This window comes from Diceros bicornis, chromosome 4 (genome assembly GCF_020826845.1).
Source record: "Diceros bicornis minor isolate mBicDic1 chromosome 4, mDicBic1.mat.cur, whole genome shotgun sequence".
Taxonomy (NCBI): Eukaryota; Metazoa; Chordata; class Mammalia; order Perissodactyla; family Rhinocerotidae; genus Diceros; species Diceros bicornis.
The window spans coordinates 59243503-59269038 of record NC_080743.1 but is presented as its reverse complement, the minus strand read 5'-3'; the positions used below and the strand labels follow the sequence as shown (position 1 = coordinate 59269038).

Sequence of the window (25536 nt, the reverse complement as noted above, 5' to 3'; positions counted from 1 at the left end):
CATGTATGAAGATTTTTCTCCTGAGTGATTTGAACTAATAGTGACATACAAACAAATGAATACCACAGGAAAATGCCAGGAGTGTTCAGAATCTCCAAGACAAACTGACAGAGACAACCAAATTCTCTCTGTTAATCTGCCACTCTACAGAGCTCACACAAAACAGAGTATTAAAAACATGAGAGATTGATTCCCATGTTGTTATCACCAACAGGGAAATAAACGGCCATGCCTAAATTAAAACCAAAATTAGACTTGGCCAAGAACTAGAAAAGCAATTTCTCACATGATTATTATATCCATAATGGTATCACGTATCTTAGGCAGCAGCATTGCAAAATCAAGGATAAAATTGTTTTTGTTAGGGAGTCAGTCAGTAATTGATGGGATGTATTCAGAGTTTCATTTATTTTCGGGACTAGAACTATGCAAGTTGACCCTAAATTTTTTTTATGGTTTTTTGTGTTTATTCACTTCAGGGTGCCAACTATTTTCTTCCCTGACTAGTGTCTATTATGTGCTTCCTTATCCTAACAGCAGCAGGGTAAAATGTCAGTTTTGCTTCCGTTTCTGTTTTAGCTAAATGAAACCTTTAATGTTCTCTATTTAATTAGTTTGTGTAAATCTTGAATCTAATAAGATGTAGACCAAATTTTCTCTCATACAGCGTGCTTGGTTGCAAACGCAGTTGTTTTCTTGATCTATTTGACTTTGACTGATAATGAAGAAATGTAACTTTTAGTTGAGTTAAAACATTTGTCTTTCTGTTCATAATCATTATTTTGGATAAGTTTTTTTAAATGAGAAAAGTGGCCTTATATATAAGTAGAACAATCTGTTATCTTTCCTTTCCTTGTTTGTAACTATTTCCCAGACTCCTTACCACTGCTTTAAAAACTTTGCGTGACCTAGTTTCTGTCTTCATCTGGACTACTTTAGCCTCATTTTATATTCCTTAATTCTCCAATCTCATTCTGACTTTGATCTTATACCAGCTATTTCCCCTGCCTGATCTTCCTTCATTTCCCAGATCCTCTTGTGACTGATATCTCAGTAACATTACATCTTAGCTTAGTGTCACTTCCTTAGAAAAGCCTTTCCAAGTTACTCTCTATTTATCATTTTTTAATTATTTGCCTGGCATTTATTATTTTCTGATTTTTTTTCTGTTTTCTTATTTCCTTACCATCTATCTACCCAAGTGGAATGTAAACTGTCTTATTCACCACTGTTTCTTAGCACTTAGAACAGAACCTGGACTCAGTTGAGTGCTCAGTAATTGTTGAATAAGTAAATGAATGATCCGCTAGAATCAGTCTTCAAATTTAAGAACTTGAGGTTCTACAAATAACTTACTTCTTTGGGCCTCAATTTTCTCATCTGCAAAATGTGTATTAGTATACGTATTTGTTACAAGATATGATAAACTAGACTTGTTTTTTTAAAAGGCAGTGTGTTGTAATTCATAGAGAAAAGAAATACATCAGCCTTGCCTTATTTACTGGAGCTTTAAGCCAAAATAAAATCAGAGTACACCAAATGAGGCTCTCTTGAGGCCCTGTTTTCTTTCCTCTTACTTCTCATTTCCTTTTTTTCCTTCTTTTTTTCCTTTCCTTTCATATATTTGTGAAATCTCCTGAGCTTGATTTCATACCAAACATTAAGAACACAGACCAGTAAAATGAGTGGAAGAGGTAAGCCTATAGGGACATTGTGAAATAAAATAAAGAGAATAGTAAGTGAGTAGGAGTTGAACAAGAAACTGAGGTTTTCATCTTAAATCTTCTTACCAGCTACTAAAATTAAGGCAAGTCACTTAATCTTGTAGAGCATCTGTTTTCAAGTCTGTAAACTAGAGCTAACATTTCCTCTTACCTACTTCACAGATTGATATAAATGATAATATGTGAGAGTACTTTAATTTTTTTTTTTCCCCCCAAAGCCCCAGTAGATAGTTGTATGTCATAGCTGCACATCCTTCTAGTTGCTGTATGTGGGACGCAGCCTCAGCATGGCTGGAGAAGCTGTGCGTTGGTGCGCGCCCGGGATTAAGCCCGGGCCACCAGTAGCGGAGTGCGCGCACTTTACCGCTAAGCCACGGGGCCGGCCCTGTGAGAGTACTTTATAAACTACAAAGCATTAACCAAATCTAAGGTAATCATTATGATTAGATCTGAAATTTAGGTTCCTTTTGCAGAACTGTTAGAGAATGCTAACAAGGCTCTTTCTTATGTATAATTCCTAAAAGCAATTCCAGAAATGTAAATTTTAAAAATATATGAAAGTACTTGGTATCCTTCCCCCAAAAAATGTACATTTAAGATTTAAGCCACTGTTAAAACAAATACTCTTGATAGAGTGATCTGTTTTCTATATTTGACCACAGGAGGAAATTTCATTGCCTCTGACTGTTTTCCATTCTTTTCTCATCACAGCCCAAAGAGCCGGTTGATCCAATTAAAGAAAGAGAAGCTGGAATACACTCCAGGAGAGCATGAATATGGATTATTCCCAGCTCCCATTCATGTTGGTGAGTACTCAGTATACACAATATATTGCTGAGGATAAATAGTATTTTCTTGAGTCTGGGTGAAATGTATTTGTGCTCTTATTATTTCCACATCTCCAGTGGGGTCAAGGTCTTTTCTTTACTGTTAAATTTATACTCAACTGAAGAATTCTGCAAACTCTTTGCTGTCTAGGAGTCAAAATGATGTAAAACTTATTCACTGGAGTTTCAATAAACAGCACTATAACTGTAGCATTTGATTCTGAAAGTATGTCACCTAGGAAAACCCAACTGTTCATCAGTTCAGTTTCAGATATTTTCCATGTTCAAAAGGAGCGAGCTGATTTGTGGATATGTAATAATCAAAAGAGGGGGGCCCACTGCTTCTGATCATTGATCTGCTTGAAAACAGAGCAAGATAGGGGCAGGCCTGGTGGCGTAGTGGTTAAGTGCACGCACTCCGCTGCAGCAGCCCGAGGGTTCACAGCTTCTGATCCTGGGTGCACACTGATGCAACGCTTGTCAAGCCATGCTGTGGCGGCGTCCCATATAAAGTAGAGGAAGATGGGCATGGATGTTAGCCCAGGGCCAATCTTCCTTGACAGAAAAAAAGAGGATTGGCATTGGATGTTAGCTCAGGGCTGATCTTCCTCACACACACACACACACACACACGAAAATAGAGCAAGATATATCCTTCCATGTATTTTTAGAGAAGAATGTCAAGGCTTTGTTTAGCATTTGGTTAATAGTACCTTCTAGGATCCTACTGTTGACCGTAACAGATAAGTGAAAGGTACCTAGAAGTCATCCTAAATTCCTCTCATTCTTTCAATGCCTTATCCAGTCCATCTCCAAGTTCTGTTATTTCCATCCTTGAAATATATCTTACTTCTCTCTGAATTCTGTTGCCATCGCTCAAGTCCATGCCACTCTTATCTTTTGCTTGGGTTACTGCAGTAGCCTAACAGATCTGTCCACTTTCATTCTTGCCACCTTCCAATCCACTCTCCATAAAGTAAAAATAGAGTAAAAACAGAAATTATTTTATAACTTAAACTAGATCATACTTCAAACCTTTCAGTGGCTTACCATTAGACTTTACCTTGACTTTTAAGAACGATGTGGTCCCTAATTACCCCATCACTCCCCATCTATCTGTTCCCATCTTTCCCTTATTCACTGTATTATGTCATGCTGATCTTCTTTCAGAGCCTAGAATATACCAAGCTCTTTTCACCAAGAGGATCATTATGCTTATTGTTCCCATTGCCTGCAAAGCTCTTCTTCAAACTCTTTTCGAGTGGTTGGTTTCTTCTCATCCTTTAAGGGTGAGCTTAATGTCGGTATCAGCTTAAATATAAGTTTCTTTAAAATTGTTTTCCTGATTGTCCCACCGAAGAGTGTCCCTCCCTTTATTCTATATTACAGCACAATGTTTATTTCTTTCTGTAATCTATACTTACTATATTTGTTTACTCATTTGTTATCTGTCTCCTCATTAGATTATAAGCTCCAAAAGTGCAGGATCATTTATCTTCCTTATTCTTTTTTGATTTCCCAGGGCCTGGTACGTAATAGAAGTTTAACAAATATTTGTTGTACAAATGAAAGAAAAGGAGGAGAAATTAGGATAAATTATTGAATGTAGAGGACAATTTTTTTCTCGGGAACAGCTTACCTGTGTAGTAGATGTTGATCCTGTGCTTTATAGTGTTCTTTTCAACTGTGACTCTCTTGACCCTCTTGACTATGGGGCTCTGCCCTGGGTTCTGATTATCTAATCCCCTCGTTCTCCCTAGAGGGCCCAGCACCAGCGGTGTATTTAAAGCAGCAGGCGTAGACAAGTTCTGGAATAAAGATTAGTTTGCTTTAATTATTCTGTTTTGGGTGGCTGGAGAATGGTTTAACTACAACATAGAGTTACAAGGTTTAATTCTCAGCTAGATAACTGTACTAGTGCTTACTTAGTGAAGGTGAGAATAAGTTCCGTAGTCTCTGGGCTTAGTGCCAAAGTTCTTTTGAAAGAGCCTTTTGTTTTTGCTAGTGAGGTCATAGCAGTGGGAGCAGATTCTCAGCAGATTTAGCTATTTCCTAGAACCTACTAATGATAAATAAACTTTGAAAATAAGAAGTAATTGAAAAGTCCCGTTTAAAGGAAAACATGTCCATTTTGGTCTTACTGGTTTTGTCCCAGATGGCAAATTGGCTAACTTAAATCTGAAATGTAGCTCTCAACTATTCAAGGGGACTGAAAGAGTCAGTTAATTCCAAGAGTGATAGGAAGAATAATGGATAGGCCAATATTTCTGTCACATCTCTGGCATGAATAGTGGTTAAGAAGTCCAGAATGGAAATCTCTTAATTTAAATATTTTATCTCTAAGTCCCCACTTTAGTCTCTCACTAACACTAATTTGTACTCAGTGGTCTGCCAAGTGAGTAAATAATGGGAAAACCTATCCAAGTAGTGGGTCTTTTTTCCTGTGAAACAGGGCTTAAAATCAGGCTGTTGCAGGATAGAATTTTTTTTTTTCTGGACAGTGCTATTTTGTTGTTCAAATGATATTTTATGATTAGGATGGAGGGGAGGGCCAGCCGGTTATTTTGAACAGGTCACTTCCAATATCATGTAAACAAAAAGGGTGACATTGAGTCAGCTAGACCTGGGTTCATCTCTATCTTTGCCATATTAGTTATGTGAATAAAATAGTTATATAAATAAAATAGTAGTGCATCTTACCATTGATGGAGTCCGATTCAACAAATGGAAAGTAATATTTATTTTTAAAAGTATTGAAATCAGGTTTTTTAAGTCTCATTAGAGACATGCATTTCAAATATTTTTTATGATACTTATTTATCAAAATGTATATTATACCCTTACATATAGTCAATTGATTTTTGACTAGAGTGCCATCGCAGTTCAATGAGGAAAGCATGATCTTTTCAACAGATGGTTCTATGATAACTGGATATATACATACAAAAGGATGAAGCTGGACCCTTCCCTCACACCATATAAAAAAATTAACTCAAAATGGATCATCAACCTAAATGTAAGAGCTAAAATCATAAAACTCTTAGAAGAAAACATAGGAGTAAATCTTCATGACTTTGGACTAGACTATAGTTTCTTAGTTGTAGCACAAAAATCATGTGTAGCAAAAGAAAAAAGAGACAAATTGGACTTCATCAATATTTAAAACTTTTGTGCTTCAAAGGACACCATCAAGAAACTGAAACAACAACCCACAGAATGGGAGAAACACTGGCAAATCATATATCAAGTAAGAGATGGCCTGTATCTAAAAATCCCTACATATAAACAACTATTATAACTCAAGAAGACGACCGACAACACAATTTTTTTTAAATGGGTAAATGATTTGAATAGACATTTCTCCAAAAGAGATATACAAATAAGCACATGAAAAGATGCTCAATATCATTAGTCATTAGGGAAATAGAAATCAAAACCATGATGAGATACTCCTTCACACCCACTATGTAGAATGGCTTTAATTAAGGGATTGAAAAGAATGTGGGAAATTGGAACCCTCACAAATTGCTAATGGGAGTGTGAAGTGGTATAAACCTCTTTGGAAAACATTTTGGCAGTTCCTCAAAAAATTAAACATAGAGTTGCCATATGACCAATTCTGCTGCTATGTATATACCTTACAGAATTGAAAACGTATGTCCACATAAAAACTTACACACAAATATTTGTAGCGGCCGTATTCATAATAGCTAAAAGTTGGAAGCAAAGCAACCCAAATTTCCATCAGTGGCTAAGTAAAATGTGATATATCCATACAATGGAATGTTATTCAGCAATAACAAGAATTGAAGTACTGAGACATGGATGAATCGTGAAAAACTGTACTATATGAAAAAAGGCAGTCACAAATATGTGAAATAAGACATTCATAAAATGCCACATGGTTTATGATTCCATTTGTATGAAATGTCCAGAATAGGCAAATACATAGAAACGCAAAGTAAATTAATGGTTTCCAAGGACTGGGGGTAGGGGAGAATGGTGAGTGACTGCTACTGGGTACAAGGTTTCTTTGGGGGGTGATGAAAATGTTCTGAAATAATGTTGGTTTTATTAGTTCGAAGTCTCCAAGAAAACAACCAATAAGCTATATATAGAAAGAGATTTATTTTAAGGACTTGGCTCACACAGTTGTGGAGGCTGACAAGTCCAAAATATGCAGGGTAGGCCAGCAGTGTGGAGACCTATGAAAGAGTTGATATTGCAGCTCAAGGAGGCTGAAGGCAGTCTACTGACAGAATTTTCTCTGGGGAAGTCAGTCTTTTTTCTATTAAGACCTACGGCTGATTGGATGAATCTCACCCACATTATGGAGGATAATCTGCTTTACCTCAGAATCTATTGATTTAAATTTAATCTCATCTAAAAAATACCTTTACAGACACGTGTGGAATAATGTTTGACCAGATATCCGGGTACTGTGACCTAGCCAAGTTGACACATAAAATGAACTATCCCGGTGGTGATGGTTGCACAGCTCTGTATAGTAAAACCCACTGAATAGTATACTTTAAAAGGGTGAATTTGGTGGTATGTGAATTATGCCTCAGTAAAGCTGTTATCTTGAGAATGTGTATTATATTTTGTTTTGATCAGGCATGTATTTATGATCTGGCGTGTATTTATGAAAAGTATAGTGATTACACAGTGCAAAAGAAAAATTTTAATGCTTTGAGCCTTATGATCACAGGTACTTTGAAGTGTTCATTTAAGCACTTTTTTATGGAATAGTATAGATTGTTCAATAAAAGAATTTCAGGCATAAAAAATATATTAAGATAAAATTCTCTGGAATAAGTGAAATAGAAATAGTGTTCAGGGGCCAGCCCTGTGGCCAAGTGGTTAAGGTTCAGATCTCAGGCATGGACCTACTTCACTCATCAGCCATGCTGTGGAGGCACCCCACATACAAAGTAGAGGAAGATTGGCACAGATATTAGCTCAGAGCTAATCTTCCTCAAGCAAAAAGAAAAAAAAAAGGAGGAAGCTTGGCAATGGATGTTAGCTCAGGATGAATCTTCCTCACAAAAAGAAAAAAAGAAGGAAGAAATAATGTTCAAGGATAAAAAGAAATGACTTAAATTTCTAAACAAGAGAATGTACCTTTTTTAATGAATAATCCTAAGTACTGAATCTTTATGGTATGCAGATTCATCATTTTAAAATAATATAACAAGATATTATGTTATTTGCAATTGTTTAAACTTACACTTAAAAATGCTTAAGGGGATTCATAGTTTCTCAAAATTCTTCTGGGAAGTATGGGAGCAAAAAATTGGAAGACATGGTCTTTCACATTTGGCTTCTGGAATTAGGCCTTGATTCAAATTTCACCTCCACCAATTATTATCTTTGTGACCTTGGGCATGTTGACACATCTCAAGTCCTCAGATTCTTTATTGTAAAATAGAAATTAGTATGAATATTAAATAAAATAGTGCATATAAAATACTTAGCACAGGGCCGGCCCCCTTGGCTTAGCGGTTAAGTGCGCGCGCTCCACTACTGGCGGCCCAGGTTCAGATCCGGGCGCACACCGATGCACCGCTTCTCTGGCCATGCTGAGGCCACGTCCCACATACAGCAACTAGAAGGATGTGCAACTATGACATAGAACTATCTACTTGGGCTTTGGGGGATAAAAAAAAGAGGAGGAGGATTGGCAATAGATGTTAGCTCAGAGCCGGTCTTCCTCAGCAAAAAGAGGAGGACTAACATGGATGTTAGCTCAGGGCTGATCTTCCTCACACACACACACAAAAATAAATAAAATACTTAGCACAGTACCTAACATATAGTAATCATTCAGTAAAAGGTAATTACTGAATTGAAGTTGTTTTTGCAATAGATTATCAGTTAACAAGAATCTGTTATAGTACATAGGCTCCTCTTCTATTACCTTTGGCAGTTATTGTTAAATGTATCATGATACCCTTTTCTGCTGAGCTCAGAAAAGAATTCAGAGTCCTTCTCAATATAGCTCTTGTCAGTTGCCACTGCCAGTCATTCAGACTTATGCCAAATCTTGACTGCTTTTCTTGATATAGTGGAAAGAATATAGTCCTTATGTGCAGAAAAGAATCAAAATAGCAGACCTCAGATTTCTGATCTTAGAAAGGCCTGCTTGCAACGTTGACCATTGGCTAGCATCTGGAAACTTGAAAAGTAAACAGTTCCCTCTATTGATAGAAAACTTTCCTTAGATGGTAAAAGTGTCTTACTGTGTCTACTGTGTATAAACTGTATGGTTTCAGCTGAACACCTGCTTTCATTCTAAGAGTATGGAATTTTGGTACATTCCAGGCAGAGAGTACCTGTATACCAGCCACCGATTAAAATCTTGGGCACTGAGTTTCTAATGAGCTTCCTTGATAGACAGCATTTCACATGTGTTGTCACAATGTATGGCCAAAGATTGCATCTTGTGTGACTCTACTAGGAAAGAACTTTTGTTAAGCTTGTGGCTGGTTTCCTCCAGATGTTGCCCAAGGCACTTTTTCCCTTTACTGATTTTGTTTTGTATCCTTTGCTGTAATAAAGTATAGCCATGAGTATGACTATGTGCTGAGTCCTGTGAGTCACTAAACTTGAAGGTGGTCTTGGGGACCCTTGACACACCTTAGAATCAAACACATATGGACTCCTCTTCCCATTCTATTCTTGTAGCTAGATGATCTTGAACAAATTACTCATCTTCTCTACATCTCAACATCTTCATCTATATAGTGAGACTATTTCCAATCTGAGTTGTGAGAATTAAGTGATATTTATTTTGTACTTAACACAGAGTGAATACCCCTTCACCTTGGTTTACTGTAACGAAGTACTCAATATCAGTGAGAAGAGCAAAGCCGTCCCACTCATTTCTAGAAAACTGAGGTATAAGTAGAAAGAAGGAAATAATAAAGAATAGAAATCAATAAAATATTAAACAGACAATAAGGAAACAAAGGTTTGAAAAGAGCAGTAAAATTGATAAGCTCCAGCTGCACCAGTCAAGAGAAAAATAAGAGATAACACAAATTACCAGTGTCCATACTATAGGTCCTACAGTCATTAAGAAGCTAATAAGGGAATGTTATGAATAGTTATGCAAATACATTTAACAATGTATATGAAATGGACAAATTCCTTAAAAATTACAACTTAAAACTAATCCAAGATGAAGTAGAACATCTGAATAGCCTATATTATTGAAATAAAGTGAGTTCCTTACCAAATCCTTCACATAAAAAATTCCAGAGCTAAATGGTTTCCCTTGTGAACTCTGTTATATATTTGAGAAAGAAATAACACACAAACACTTGGAGAAAACAGGGGAGAAACATTTCCCAACACATTTTATGAGGCTAGTATAACCCTGATACAAGACCTGACAAAGACTTTAGGGGAAAAAACAACTACAGAACAAAGTTGATTATAAACATATAGGCAAAAAACTCTTAGAACTAGAAGAGAATTTCCGCAGTCTTATAAAAGGCGTCTACAGTTAACATCATACTTAATGGTGAACTGTTGAACGCTTCCTCCTAAAATTGGAAAAAAAGTAAAAATGTCCACTCTCACTACTTCTATTCAGCATTATTCTGGATGTTCTAGCCAGTGCAGTAAGTCAAGAAGATAATAAAAGTCATAAAGATCAGGAAAGAAGAAATAAAACTTTCTGTTTGCATATAACATGATCGTGTATGTAGAAGATCCAAAGAGATGCACAAAAAAGCTACTACAACTAGTAGTAAGGTTACTGGAAACAAAATCGGTATATAAAAATCAATTGTATTCTTACAAAACTAAATGTACTCTTACCATACAATCCAGCAATTGCACTCCTTGGTATTTACCCAAAGAAGTTGAAAACTTATGTCGATGAAATAACCTGCACACAGATGTTTATAGCACCTTTATTCATAATTGCCAAAATTTGGAAGCAACCAAGATGTCCTTCAGTAGATGAATGGATAAACTGTGGTACATCCAGAGAATGGAATAATACTCAGCACTAGAAAACGAGAGAGAAAGAGCTATCAAGCAATGAAAAGACATAGAGGAACTTAAATTTATATTACTAAGTGAAAGAAGCCAATCTGAAAAGGCTATATACTGTATGATTCCAACTATATGACATTGTGGAAAAGGCAAAACTATGGAGACATTAATAAGATCACTGGTTGCCAGGGGTTAAGGGGAAGGAGGGATGAATCAGCAGAGCACAGAGGATTTTTAGGGCAGTGAAACTATTCTATATGTTACTATAATGGTGGGTATATGTCATTATACATTTGTCCAAAGCCATAGAATATACAACACCAAGGTTGCATCCTAATATAAATTATGGACTTTGGGTGATAATGATGTGTCAATATAGATTCATCAGTAGTTAACAAATGTACCACTCTGGTGGGGAATGTTGATAATGGGGTAGGCTATGCGTGTTTAGGGGCAGGAGTATATGGAAAATCTCTGTACCTTCTACTCAGTACTGCTTTGAACCTAAAACTGCTCTAAAAAATAAAGTCTATTTTTTAAAAAATCATTTATAATAGTGTAATAAAAACTAAAGTAATTAGAATTTAATTTATCCAAAAATAAGCAAGACCTTTATACTGAAAATTAAAACATTTATCAGGGAAATTAAAGAAGACCTAAATAAATTGAGAAATATGCCACGTTCAGAGAGTGGAAACCTCTATTGTTATATTCAGTGCAATCTAAATTATATTACCAGCAGGATTTTCTGTAAAAATTGATATGCTGATTCCAAAATTTATATGGAAATGCAAAGGACCCAGAAGATTCAAAGTGATTTTTAAATTAAAAGGTTGGAAGTCTTACAGTATTTGACTTCAGGAGTTACTAGAAAGCAGTTTAATCAAAACTATGATATTGGCATTAGACTAGATCTGTGAAATAGGGTAGATAGCCCAGAAATAGTCCCACACTTCTGTGGTCATTTGATTTGGACACAGGCGTTAAAAGCAGTCTAGTGGGAAAAGTAATATCCTTTCAACTGATGGTGCTGGAACAATCGAATGTTCACGTGAAAAAAACTAAACTTTGACACCTATCTCATACCATACACAAACTTGATTTGACATGGGTCACAAATCTAAACATAAAAGCTAAGAACATAAAGCTTCTAGAATAAAGCATGGGATAATGTCTTCATGACCTGTGTGTAATTAAAGGTGTCTTAGATAGGACACAGAGAGCAATAACCATAAAAAAAAGTACTGATAAATTATTCTTTGACAAAATGTGAAAGTGTTCATCAAAGGGCACTGTTAGAAAAACAAATAGGGCACAAACTGGGAGAAAATATTCACAAATTGTATGTATCCTGAATACATAAAGAATTCCTACAAGTGAATTTTTTTTAAGACAACCCAATTTTAAAATGAAGATTTGAACACAGACTTCACCAGAGAAAATCTACAAATGGCCAGTAAACACATGAAAAATTCACAGCATTATAGCTCATCAAGGAAATGCAAATTAAAACCACAGTGAGATACCACACACCCACAGAGTGCATAAAATTAAAAATACAGACAATACCAAATATTGGCACAACCAGAATATTTATAAATAGTTGTGGGAGAGTAAAATGGTTCAACAGCTTTTTTAAATGCTCTGGCAGCTTTTGTAAAACTAAACATACACCTATAAAAGAAGAATTAATACATGTGTGTGTAAGCTTTATTCAAAATGGGTGTAAACTGGAAATAGCCCAAGTGTCCAATAGAAGAATGAATAGATAAACAAACTGTGGTGTATTCATACAGCAGAATATTAGCCAGCAATAGAAAGGAAAAAAACTTTACAATTGACATACTTCCGCTTCGGGGAAGAGGAAGTATACGTTACTTTTCCCTGTTCCGATAAGTATGAGTAAAAACATAAAAAAATCTTATTAAAGTGTTACATATCATAAAAAACATAGAAAGACTCTGAAGGTGAAGAGAAGGTGGCCAACCAACTAGAGACCTCAGGACTGAAGAACTTCATGGTGATGAGTTCCCTAGACTTGCTTTTTGCCTCACATATCCCAAACTTGAAGCTAAAAAAGCTAGCAACCTGGAAATACCACTGGGTACAAGCAAAGCAAGCAAAGAAAAGCCTGCCTTTCTCTAGCCAAAGGACCAGGAAAGGGGGAACCTAGCAAGACAGAAAACTTTTAGACAGTATCCTTCTTACTCTAGCCAAACATCACAGAAAAAAACTATTGCCCTACTCACACTCATACCAGCAAATGTCAAGTGGGAAGCTTCAACTTCCATCCCCACCTAGCAGTAAAAAGTTGAAGCTTCCACCCACCCTCACCCACTGGTGTAATGTTAGAGGAGATCTAGTAGAGAGTCAAGACTTTTACCATCACCCAGTAATAACATGACCACTCCCACTATGATGTTGGTGGAGACCAAATGGGAAGCTGGACCTCCCACCATCCCCTAGCAGTAAGAAGGAGCCTCTCCCAACCCACCAACCAGTCAGCTTTCAATGGAGGCTGAGTGGGGAACTCAAACTGGCAATAACAAGACAGCTTCCTCCTTTCCCCTGCTGAAGCAGTTCTGGAAAAAGCCAGCCAAAATAGAATATTTATATAAAATCTAGAATCTCCTAACAATACAAAAATGTCTAGGTTTGAATTGAAAATCATATGTCATGAACCAAGAACCAGGGAGATCTCAAACTGAATTTAAAAAGGCAATCAATATATGCCAACACCAAGATGTTAGAATTATCTGACAAAGATTTTAAAGCAGTTATGATTTTAAAACAACAAAACTTCAACAGCAATTATCAACATGCTTGAATATGGAGAAATAGAAAGCCTCAGCAAAAAAATAACAGATATAAAGAAAAACCAAGTGGAAATTTTAGAATTGAAAGATGCAGTAACTGAAATAAAAAGCTCAGAGATAGACTCAACAGTAGGATAAAGGAGACAGAGGAAGGAATCAGTAAATTAGATGATAGAATATTACCCAATCTGAACAAAAGGGAAAATAGACATCAAACAAAACAGAGGCTGTGGGACCATGACAAAAGAGCTAATATTTGTGTTCTCAGTGTCCTGAAAGGAGAAAAGAAAGAAGGTAGAGAGAAAAAAGTACTTGAGTAAATAATGGCTGACAGCTCCCCAAATTTGGCAGAAGACATAAATCTACTGATTCAAGAAGATGAGCAAACCCCAAACAGAGGATACAATCAAAGAAGTCCTTGCCAAGACACATTATAATCAAACTTCAGCATACTAAAGACAAAGCAATTTTAAAACAATAAGAGAAATGACTCCTTACCTATAGGGATAAAACAGTTCAGATGACAGTGGATTTCTCATCTGAATCCACGAAAGTGGCACAACATTTTCTAAGTACTGAAAGAAAAACTGTCAAACCAGAATCCTATACCCAGTGAAAATATCCTTCAAGAATTAAGAGGGAATCAAAGCATTCTTAGATGAAGGATAACTAAGAGAATTTGTTGCCAGCAGATCTACCCTATAGGAAAAGGAAGTTTTCTGACAAGAAAAGAAGGAAAAGAGAAGGAATCTTGGAACATCAGGAAGGCAGAAAGAATGCAGTAGCAAAAGTATGCGTGTACAATAGGGTTTCCTTCTTCTCCTTTTGAGTCTTCTAAATAATTTTTTTTTGTGGTGTGGAAGATTGGCTCTGAGCTAACATGTCTGCCCATCTTCCTCTGTCCTGTTTGCGGGATGCTGCCACAGCATAGCTTGATGAGCAGTGCATAGGTCTGTGCCTGGGATCCGAACCTGTGAACCTCAGGCCGCCAAAGCAGAGCACACAAACGTAACCACTACGCCACTGGGCCAACCCCCTAAGTAATTTTTTAATGGATGAAGCAAAAAGTTTTGACACTGCTGTGTTTTTTAAACAACTTAATGAGGCATAATTCACATACCCTACAGTTTACCCATTTAAAGCATACAGTGGTTTTTGGTATATTACATGATTAATTTTTTTAACTTGTGTTAAAATATACATAGCTTAAAATTTGCATTTTGACCATTTTTAAGTGTAAGGTTTAAAGGCATTTAAGTACATTCACGTTGTTGTGCAGCCATCACCACTATCCATCTCCAGAACTTTTTCATCATCATACGTGAAACTCTGTACCCATTAAATAATAATTTCCCATTCCTCCCTCCTGCTACCCTCTAGTAACCACTGCTCTTGTTTCTGTGTCTATGAATTTAACTATTTTAGGTGCCTCATACAGTGGAATCTTAGAATGTTTGTACTTTTGTGTCTGCCTTATTTCACTTAGCATGAATGTCTTTAAGGTTCTTCCATGTTGTAGCATATATCAGAATTTCATTATTTTTTTAATGCTGAATAATATCCTTGTGTGTGTGTGTATACACACACTTGCTTCACATTTTGTTTATCCATTCATCCTGGTCAATGGACATTTCTGTTGTTTTCACCTTTTTGCAATTGTGAATAATGCTGCTATGAACACTGGTTTATAATTTTCTGTTGAGGACCCTGCTTTCAATTCTTTTACATATATACCCAGAAGTGGAATTGCTGGATCATATGGTAAATCTACATTTAATTTTTTGGGAGCTGCTATACTATTTTCCACTGTGGCTGCACCATTTTATATCCCCACCAGCAATTCTTGAGGGTTCAATTTCTCCACATTCTCAATAACACTTGTCGTTTTCTGTTTTTTTCATAATAGCCATCCTGAGGGATGTGAAGTAGTATGTCATTGTTGTTTTAATTTGCATTTCCCTAATGATTAGTGATGTTGAGCGTCTCTTCATGTACTTATTGGCCATTTGTCTGTCGTCTTTGCTGAAATGTCTATTCAAGTCCTTGTCCATTTTTTTTTAACATTTTTTTTTATTTTATTTTTTTCCCCTAAAGCCCCAGTAGATAGTTGTATGTCATAGCTGCACATCCTTCTAACCTTGTCCATTTTTTAATTGAGTCATTTATTTTTTGTTCTTGAGCTTTAGCAGTGCTTTATATATTGTGGATATTTATTCCTTATCACGTGTGATAAATAGGAGAATATCTTTATCACATGGATAGAGAAGACCACAAAATGTATGAACACCAAAGGAAAAGGTTGATAAATTTAATTACGTTAACTACCATAGTGGAGAGAACAGCTCTAGTAATCAGGGTTGAATGTGATTGTTTACAATAGCTATGCTAAATTACAGATTTTTAAGTAAGGTTTAGAATGAAGCAAAGGGCATAATTTGGTGGAAAGGATTCAATTTTAGGTGGGAGGAATGACACATGAGAATGTAAAAACGGGAAGGATCTGATTGTGTTTAAGAAATTGTGCTGGTACAGCCATTATGGAAAACAGTATGGAGGATCCTCAAAAAATTAAAAATAGAACTACCGTAGGATCCAGCAATTCTACTTCTGGAAATATGTCCAAAGGAAATGAAAACACAAACTGGAAAAGATATCTGCACCCCGGTGTTCATAGCAGCATTATTTACAATAGCCAAGACATGAAAACAACCTAAGTCTCCATCAAGGGATGCATGGGTAAAGAAGTTGTGATACGTATACAATGGAATGTTATTCACCCATTAAAAAACAAGGAAGTCCTGCCATTTGTGACAACGTGGATGGACCTTGAGGGCATTATACTAAGTGAAATAAGTCAGACAGAGAAGGACACTGTATGATCTCACTTATATGTGGAATCTAAAACAAAAACAAAAAACTAAACTCATGGAAAAAGGGATCACATTTGTGGTTACTGGAGGCGACGGGAACGGGGAATAGGAGAAAGGTGGTCAAGAGGCACAAACTTCCAGTTACAAGATAAGTACTAGGGGTCTAATCTACAGCATGATGAGTGTAGGTGACACTATGTATGAGAATTAAGAGTAAATCCTGAGTTCTCATTACAAGGAAAGAAATTTTTTTTCTTTTTTTGCTTTCTCTTTTTAATTGTGTCTATAAGAGATGATGGATGCTAACTAAGCTTATAGCGGTAATCATTTCACAATATATGTTAAGTCAGACCATTATGCTGTACATCTTTTTTTCTTTTATTACAGTAACATTGGTTTATAACATTGTATAAATTTCAGGTGTGCATCATTATACTTCTATTTCTGCATAGATTACATCATGTTCACCACGCAAATGCTAATTACAATCCATAACCACACACATGTGCCTAATTATCCCTTTTGCCCTTCTCCTTTCTCCTCTTCCCCTCTGGTAACCACCAACCCAATCTCTGTCTCTGTGTTTATTTGTTGTTGTTTTTATCTTCTACTCATGAGTGAGATCATACGGTATTTGACCTTCTCCCTCTGGCTTATTTCGCTTAGCATAATACCCTCAATGTCCATCCATGTTGTCACAAATGACTGGATTTCATTGTTTATTATGGCCTGAGTAGTATTCTGTTGTGTATATATACCACATCTTCTTTATCCATTCGTTCCTTGATGGGCACTTAGGTTGCTTCCAAGTCTTGGCTGTTGTGAGTAACGCTGCAGTGAACACAGGGGTGCATGTATCTTTACGCATTGGTGTTTTCATGTTCTTTGGATAAATACCCAGCAGTGGAATAGCTGGATCATATGGTAATTCTATCCTTAATTTTTTGAGGAATCTCCAAACTGTTTTCCATAGTGGCTGCACCAGTTTGCACTCCCACCAGCGGTGTATGAGAGTTCCCTTCTCTCCATATCCTCTCCAACACTTGTTGTTTCCTGTGTTGTTACTTATAGCCATTCTGACGGGCGTGAGGTGACATCTCATTGTAGTTTTGATTTGCATTTCCCTGATAGTTAATGATGTTGAACATTTTTTCATGTGCCTGTTGGCCATCTGTATATCTTTGGAGAAATGTCTGTTCAGGTCTTTTGCCCATTTTTTAATTGGGTTGTTAGTTTTTTTGTTGTTGAGATGTACGAGTTCTTTATATATTTTGGAGATTAATCCCTTATCAGATACATAGTTTGCAAATGTCTTTCCCAATTGTTAGGTTGTCTTTTCGTTTTGTTGGTGGTTTCCTTTCCTGTGCAGAAGCTTTTTAGTTTGATGTAGTCCTATGCGTTTATTTTTTCTGTTATTTCCCTTGCTCGGTCAGACATGGTGCTTAAAAATACGTTGCTAAGACTAATGTTGAAGAGCATACTTCTTATGTTTGTGTGTGTGTGTCTGTGTGTGTGTGTGTGAGAGGAAGATTAGCCCTGAGCTAATATCCAATGCCAATCCTCCTCTGTTTGCTGAGGAAGATTGGCCCTGGGCTAACATCCGTGCCCGTCTTCCTCTACTTTATTTATTTTTTTTGTGAGGAAGATCAGCCCTGAGCTAACATCCATGCTAATCCTCCTCTTTTTGCTGAGGAAGACTGGCTCTGAGGTAACATCTATTGCCAATCCTCCTCCTTTTTTATTCCCCAAAGCCCCAGTAGATAGTTGTACATCCTTCTAGTTGCTGTATGTGGGACGAGGCCTCATCATGGCCGGAGAAGCGGTGCGTCGGTGCGCGCCCGGGATCCGAACCCGGGCTGCCATTAGCGGAGCACGCACACTTAACCGCTAAGCCACCGGGCCGGCCCCCATCTTCCTCTGCTTTATATGGGACACCACCACAGCATGGCTTGACAAGCGGTGCATCGGTCCACGCCTGGCATCCAAAGCTGTGAACCCCAGGCTGCCAAAGTGGAGCGCTCGAACTAAACCACTACACCACTGGGCTGGCCCCTACTTCCTATGTTTTCTTCCTATGTTTCATGGTTTCAGTTCTTACATTCAAGTCTTTAATCCATTTTGAGTTAATTTTTGTGTATGGTGTAAGATAATGGTCTACTTTCATTTTTTTGCATGTGGCTGTCCAGTTTTCCCAGCAGCATTTGTTGAAGAGACTTTCCTTTCTCCATCGTATGTTTGGCTCCTTTGTTGAAAATTAGCTGTCCATAGATATGTGGGTTGTACGTTTTGAACTTACACAGTGATAGATGTCAATTCTATCTCAGTAAAAGTGGGGAAAAAATTAATTAGTAAACCAAACAAACAAAAAAGAAGAAATTGTGCTTAGGAAGAGTAGAATTTAAGAAACAGTGAGAAAAGGTGATAATATTGCTTAATAGGGTTAAAAGAGAATAATTAGTGGAGTACCTCAAAGCTTATGCCATGGAATACATATGTCATCCATTTATTCATTCAGAAAATATTTATTCAATACCTATTCTCTGATCAGGCAATTTTCTAGTTGCTTGGGATACATCAATAAACAAAATAGGTGAAGATCCTCGCCTCTATGGAGCTGACATTCTTCCAATGGGGGAAAAAAATCACAGTATACCTTTCTTTTGGGGTCTCACCTGTTTTTCCTGAGGCTGACAAAACCAAAAACTTGAATTCTTCTGGTGTTTTGTTTAGTGAAATTTGAACAGTTTCATCTTAGTGTTTTTGATCATTATAACCCCCTTGATGGCATGCATTTCGTTCAAACATTACCACTTTCTCTCAAAGAACTACCACTACTGCTTTTCTTCGGAGCATATTGGGACCATTTACACAGAATAACAAAGAGAAAATTAATAATTCTTATCTGTTTGTAGAGTGATATTACAGTTGTTTTTTTGTTGTTGTGTTTTTTTGTGAGGAAGATTAGCCCTAGGTAACATCCGATGCCAGTCCTCCTCTTTTTGCTGAAGAAGATTGGCCCTGAGCTAACATCCGTGCGCATCTTCCTCTACTTTATATGGGATGCTGCCACAGCATGGCTTGGCAAGCGGTGTGTCAGTGCACGCCTGGGATCCGAACCTGCAAACCCTCAGGCTACTGAAGCGGAGCACGCGCGCTTAACTGCTACGTCACTGGGCGGTCCATAGAGTGATAATTATAATCCTGTACTCAGATTATATATAAACAAGCTGAGCTTTTTATGAAATCAGTTACTTTATTCTTGTAAAAAAAAAAACAAAAAAACAAAAAAGCCAAGTTTTTGTCACATTTTAAGATATCTTCTTGAAAAGGAAAGAGAGAAAGCCGTTGTCATCTTTCTCATTATTTGTTGAGCACCTGCCTCTCCTTTGGTTTCCTCAGTTGCCTAGCTCCCTGTTTAACTATGGAGTCTTTTTGTAGAGATGTTCCATCTCCCAAGTCCTATTGTTCATTTCTCCTTCATATTAAGATGGATTTTGTAAAAGAAAATCACCATGAACTTTCCCCTTTTAGATTTCAAGTCAACACAGGCTTAGAACTTCTATAGTCTCTTCCTTAAAATGCCTTTGTTGCCCATAAATTCAGTTTTCTCTCAAAGAGAAAAGTAAAAGATTTCTTTGCTCTTTCCATAGTGATCAGCGGCAGGCCTTGAGATCTCAAGACTCTAGCACACAGTAAGAAAAATCTGCAAAAGCTATGATTTCATCTAATTTTCAGATGGCTAGAAAGTGATTTTATCCCATTTCTCTCTCTCTTTTTTTTTTTTTGTGAGGAAGATTGGCCCTAAGCTAACATCTGCCAATCCTCCTCTTTTTTTGCTGAGGAAGACTGGCCCTGGGCTAACATCCATGCCCATCCTCCTCCACTTTGTATGGGACGCCACCACAGCATGGCCTGACAAGCAGTGCGTCGGTGCGCGCCCGGGATCTGAACCGGTGAACCCCGGGCCGCCACAGCGGAGCGTGTGCACTTAACTGCTTGCGCCACCAGGCCGGCCCCTATCCCATTTCTTAAATGAGGATTAGCTAAAGAATGAGGAAAGGAGCTAAAGAAGAGCTCCTAATTAGGTTCCCCTGAGCTATCATCTCCAGCAGAATTTGATCAAGGAAATCTCTTTAGGGTGGGTCTCACTTCTTAGAAATGAAGTACAGTCATGGGCCACATAATGAGACGTTTCGGTCAACAACAAACCACGTATACAACAGTGGTCCCATAAGATTATAATGGAGCTAAAACATTCCTATTGCCTAGTGACATTGTAGCTGTCATAACGTCATAGCGTGATGCATTACTCACGTGTTTGTGGTGATGCTGGTGTAAACAAACCTATTGCCCTGCTGGTCATATAAAAGTATAGCACATAAAATTATGTAAGTACGTGATACTTGATAATGATAATAAATGACTACGTTACTAATTTATGTATTTACTATACTGTGCTTTTTATTGTTATTTTAGAACGTACTCTTTCTACTTGTAAAAAAACAGTTTACTATAAAATGGTGTGCCATATTACACCAGTAGTAGCCTCATACATCTCATGTTTACTGTACCTCTTGGTTGCATCATTTTCTCTTGTGCTTAATTTAATCTTCTGTTGTTTTGTTCATCATGGCCCCTGAGCATACAAAATCTACTGCTAGTGTTGCCCGTAAGAGGCCGTGTCAAGTGATTGACCTGGAAAGGCAATTAAAAGTGATTAAGGACTACGAAGGTAGAAAATCAATGGTGGTTATTGGTCGCCAGTCAGGTGTGTCCCATTCTACCACAGCTATGATCTTGAAGAACAATAACAAAGTGATAGACCTTGTTAGAGGATCTGCTTCATTGAAGGCAACAAGACTAACAAAAGTTTGAAAAGAGCCTATATCAGACATGAGAAACTTCTAATGACCAGGGTTGAAGACCAGACACAGAAGCGTATCCCTCTCAGCACCATGACGATCACGGCCAAAGCAAAAACTGTGTTTGTGGTGTTGAAAGAAATGGCTGGACCTGACCACAATGTTTAATTTACTGCTACCTGTAGGTGGTTTAAATGATTCAAGAATCATTATTAATTACATAGTGTGAAAGCACGTGGTGAGTCTGTGAATGCTGATGTGAAGGCAGCTGAAGAATTTTTGGCAACTCTAGATAAGCTGATTGTGGAAGAAAATTACTTGCCAGAGCAAATATTCAATATGGATGAAAACTCCCTATTCTGGAAACAGGTGTCTAAAAGGACTTTCATCCATAAGGAGGCGAAATCAATGCCAGGTTTCAAGGCTTTTAAGGACAGAATAACAGTCTTGCTTGGGGGCAATGTTGCAGGCTACGAATTGAAACCTTTGTGATCTGGCACAGTGAGAACCCCAGGGCCTTCAAGCATATCAGTAAGCACACATTGCCAGTGTACTACAGGAGCAGTAAGAAGTCATGAATGACCCAGCTACTCTTCCAAGATGCCTCCTGAATTGCTTTGCCAGTGAAATGGAGAAGTACTGTTTGGAGAATAACATACCTCTCAAGATTTTGCTTATTGTTGATAATGCTTCCAGACATCCTCCTTTTATTGGTGATCTTCATCCCAATGTTAAAGTGGTGTTTCTCCCTCCAAACACCACCTCTTTAATCCAAACAATGGATCAAGGAGTTATAGCAGCTTTTAAGGCATACTGCTTGAGGAGGACCTTTGCCCAGGCTATTGCTGCAACTGAGGAAGACACTGAGAAGACACCGGTGCAGTTCTGGTATTACAACATCTATGACTTGATCAAGAACCTTCCTTGGTGGGCCGGCCCCGTGGCTTAGCGGTTAAGTGCGCGCGCTCCGATGCTGGCGGCCCGGGGTCGGATCCCGGCCCCGCACCGACGCACCGCTTCTCTGGCCATGCTGAGGCCGTGTCCCACATACAGCAACTGGAAGGATGTGCAACTATGCCATACAACAATCTACTGGGGCTTTGGAGGGAAAAAATAAATAAATAAAATCTTTAAAAAAAAAAAAAAAAAAAGAACCTTCCTTGAGCTTGGGGTAATGTCACCAAGGAGTATGTGAATGGCATCTGGAAGAAGACACTCAAGAGGTTCATCCATAACTTCAAAGGATTTGCCAAAGATGAGGAGGTTGCAGAAATCAACAAGGCTGTGGTTGAGATGGCAGACAGCTTTAACCTGGTTGTGGATGAGGATGACATTGAGGAGCTCCTAGAGGTCATTCTTCAGGAATTGACTAATGAGGAGTTCTTGGAGCTGGAATAGGAACACATAGCTGAAGAAGAGGCAAGAGAAAGGGAAACTGTGGAAGAAGAAAAAGAAGAAAAACCCCCAAGAAAATTCAGAGTTAAGGGTTTGGCAGAAGCTTTTTCAGACCTCAACAAGTTCTGTAAAAAGTTTGAAAACATGGACCCCAGTACCAAAAGGTTTTCATCAATAGAATGGAATGTTCATGGTGCATTGTCTGCTTACAGGCAAGTCTATGATAAAAAAAAGAAACCAAGTACACCACCATAAACATATTTCTGAAAAGAATGACACCTCCTCAAGAAGAGTTTCAGGCATGTCTTTCAGGAGGTATTCCAGAAGAAGGCATTGTTATCATAGGAGATGACAGCTTCATGCATGTTATTGCCCCTGAAGACCTTCCAGTGGGACAAGATGTGGAGATGGAAGACAGTGATATTGATGGTCCTGACCCTGTATAGGCCTAGGCTAATGAGTGTGTTTGTGTCTTAATTTTTAACAAAAAAGTTTAAAAAGTAAAAAAATTTAAAAAATTTAAAAGTAGAAAAAAGCTTATAGAATAAGGATATAAAGAAAAAAATATTTCTGTACAGCTATACAATGTGTATTTTAAGCTAAGTGTTATTACAAGAGTCAAAAAGTTAAAAAATTTGTTTATAAAGTAAAACAGTTACAGTAAGATAAGGTTAATTTATTGTTGAAGAAAGAAAAATATTTTTTTATAAATTTAGTGTAGCCTAAGTGTACAGTGTTTATGAAGTCTACAGTAATGTTCTCGGCCTCCACATTCACTCATCACTAACTCACTGACTCACCCATGGCAACTTCCAGTCCTGCAAGCTCCATTCATGGTAAGTGCCCTATACAGGTGTACCATTTTTTATCTTTTATATGGTATTTTTACTGTATCTTTTCTATGTTTGGATATGTTTAGATACACAAATACTTACCATTGTGTTACAGTTGCCTGTAGTATTCAGTACAGTAACATGCTGTACAGATTTGTAGCCGAGGAGCAATAGGCTATATCATATAGCCTAGGTGTGTAGTAGTCTGTACCATCTAGGTTTATGTAAGTACACTCTACAATGTTTGCACGACAACGAAATTGCCTAATGATGGATTTTCTCAGAATGTATCCCCTTTGTTAAGCGACCCATGACTATCTGTACCTGGCTCTGATTTTAGAAATGTTAGAGGAAAGGAAAGGCTGACCCATCCTTTTTTCCCCAGTTCTCAGTATGTGATGATGCCAGGAAAAGCATTGTAACAACTATAAAGACTCATTGTAGGGAAACTCAGGATGTTGGGCTGTGGGAAAAACTGTGTCTTTGAGGTTAGTTAAAGTGGATATGGATGCTTTCTTTCCTAGAAAGAGAAAAAGTATTCTTTTAAAAAATTCAGAACTTACTATCTTCACTCTTTTACACCCTCTTCTCTACAGAAAACAGGTAAGGTATTAGTGGCAAAGAAAGGAGTTAACCCTTTACATTAAGGGGTTTGTCCTACCTTCTGAAGACCAATTTTGACTTTTTAAAAAATTATACTTATTTTTATTGTTATTAAGAAACAGTGAGTACATACTCGTAAAAAAAAACTTTTTTTAATAGAGAAGGGTGTGAATTAAAGGAAAGCTCCCCTTCCCAGAGATGTAATAGCTTAGCATATACTGTTTCAAACTTTTTCCTGTATGTATAGCTGTTTTTTTCCAACACTTCATTATGAAATTTTTTAGTATACAAAAAGTTGAAAAAAAAATTGGGACTGGCCCTGTGGCGCAAGCGGTTAAGTGCTGGCACTCTGCTGTGGCAGCCCAGGGTTCACCTGTTCACATCCCGGGCGCGCACCGACGCACTGCTTGTCGAGCCATGCTGTAGTGGCGTCCCATATAAAGTAGAGGAAGATGGGCATGGATGTTAGCTCAGGGCCAGTCTTCCTCAGAAAAAAGAGGAGGATTGGCATCAGATGTTAGTTCAGGGCTGATCTTCCTCACAAAAAAAAAAAAAAAGTTGAAAAAACTTTACAGTGAACACACAATATCACATCACCTAGATTTTCTCATTATCATATATCTATCCATCTGTTAATCCATCTTATTTTTGGATGCACTGCAAAGTAAATTGTAGAACTTGGTATACTTCCCCCTAAACATTTCAGCATACATATCGGAACCAAAAGCTCAATATTTGTTTATAGATTTTTCTTTTGAGATGAATTTACCATCAATAAAATGCACAAATCTTAAATGTATATTTGCTGAATTTTTTAAAATTTTCATACAACTTGTGTAACCCAAGCCCTTCTTGAGAACATTACCCCAGAAATGCCCTTTCCCAGTCAGATCCCACCATATATAGCTATGTAATTTTTTTATGTATTTAAAAGAGTGAGTCCATGGTATAATAGTCTGTGAACTTGGAGACTGTGTCTCCATATAAGTAAATATATACCTCATTTTGTTTTAACAGATGAATATCTTATTATTTAAATGTACCAAAGCTTACTTCCCCATTGAGAAACCTTTAAGTTGTTTCCACTCTTTCATTATAGAGTTCATAGTTATACATTCAGCTTTGATTCCACTGAAGTAGAAGACTAGAGTCTTCTACCAGCTGTAACCCTAGAATCTTGTTATATTACCTTACCTCTATAAGTTATTTCTCTCTAGGTAAACCTGTAATCCATGCTGTTGTATCATTAGATTTGTCAAACGAATAAACTCATTACACATTACGTTTTAACATAAATAACATTTTTTTATGAAAAATAACTTTCCCAAAAAAAATTTAATGAGAAAAGTGACTTTGTTTTGCATTTTTGCAAATCTCTTTACTATCTGGCTTAATATAAGACAGCTGGATTTCTAATCTGTTTTTACATTCGATCTTGTTCTCATGTTATTTTGGTTTAAGCACATGACGAAGTCTGACCTCACATGGGTAAAAAGTTGTAAAAGAGAGTAATATTTTAATAATTTCAGATAATTGTAGATATTCTTCTTTGATACTGTAGCAAAAATGTAAATGTAATTGTTCCTTAAAGGTGAATTG

At 37.2% G+C, this 25536-nt stretch overlaps 1 protein-coding gene across 5 annotated transcripts in view; it reads left to right on the top strand.

Annotated features, from left to right (window-relative positions):
- The window catches only part of ASH1L (ASH1 like histone lysine methyltransferase), a 209686-nt gene that overhangs the window by 140786 nt on the left and 43364 nt on the right, over positions 1-25536 (top strand). For all 5 annotated transcript variants that reach the window (XM_058539382.1, XM_058539377.1, XM_058539379.1 and 2 more), the window contains one exon: positions 2436-2530. In XM_058539382.1, the coding sequence (XP_058395365.1) occupies positions 2436-2530 (95 nt within the window). The remainder of the gene's footprint in view (positions 1-2435; positions 2531-25536) is intronic.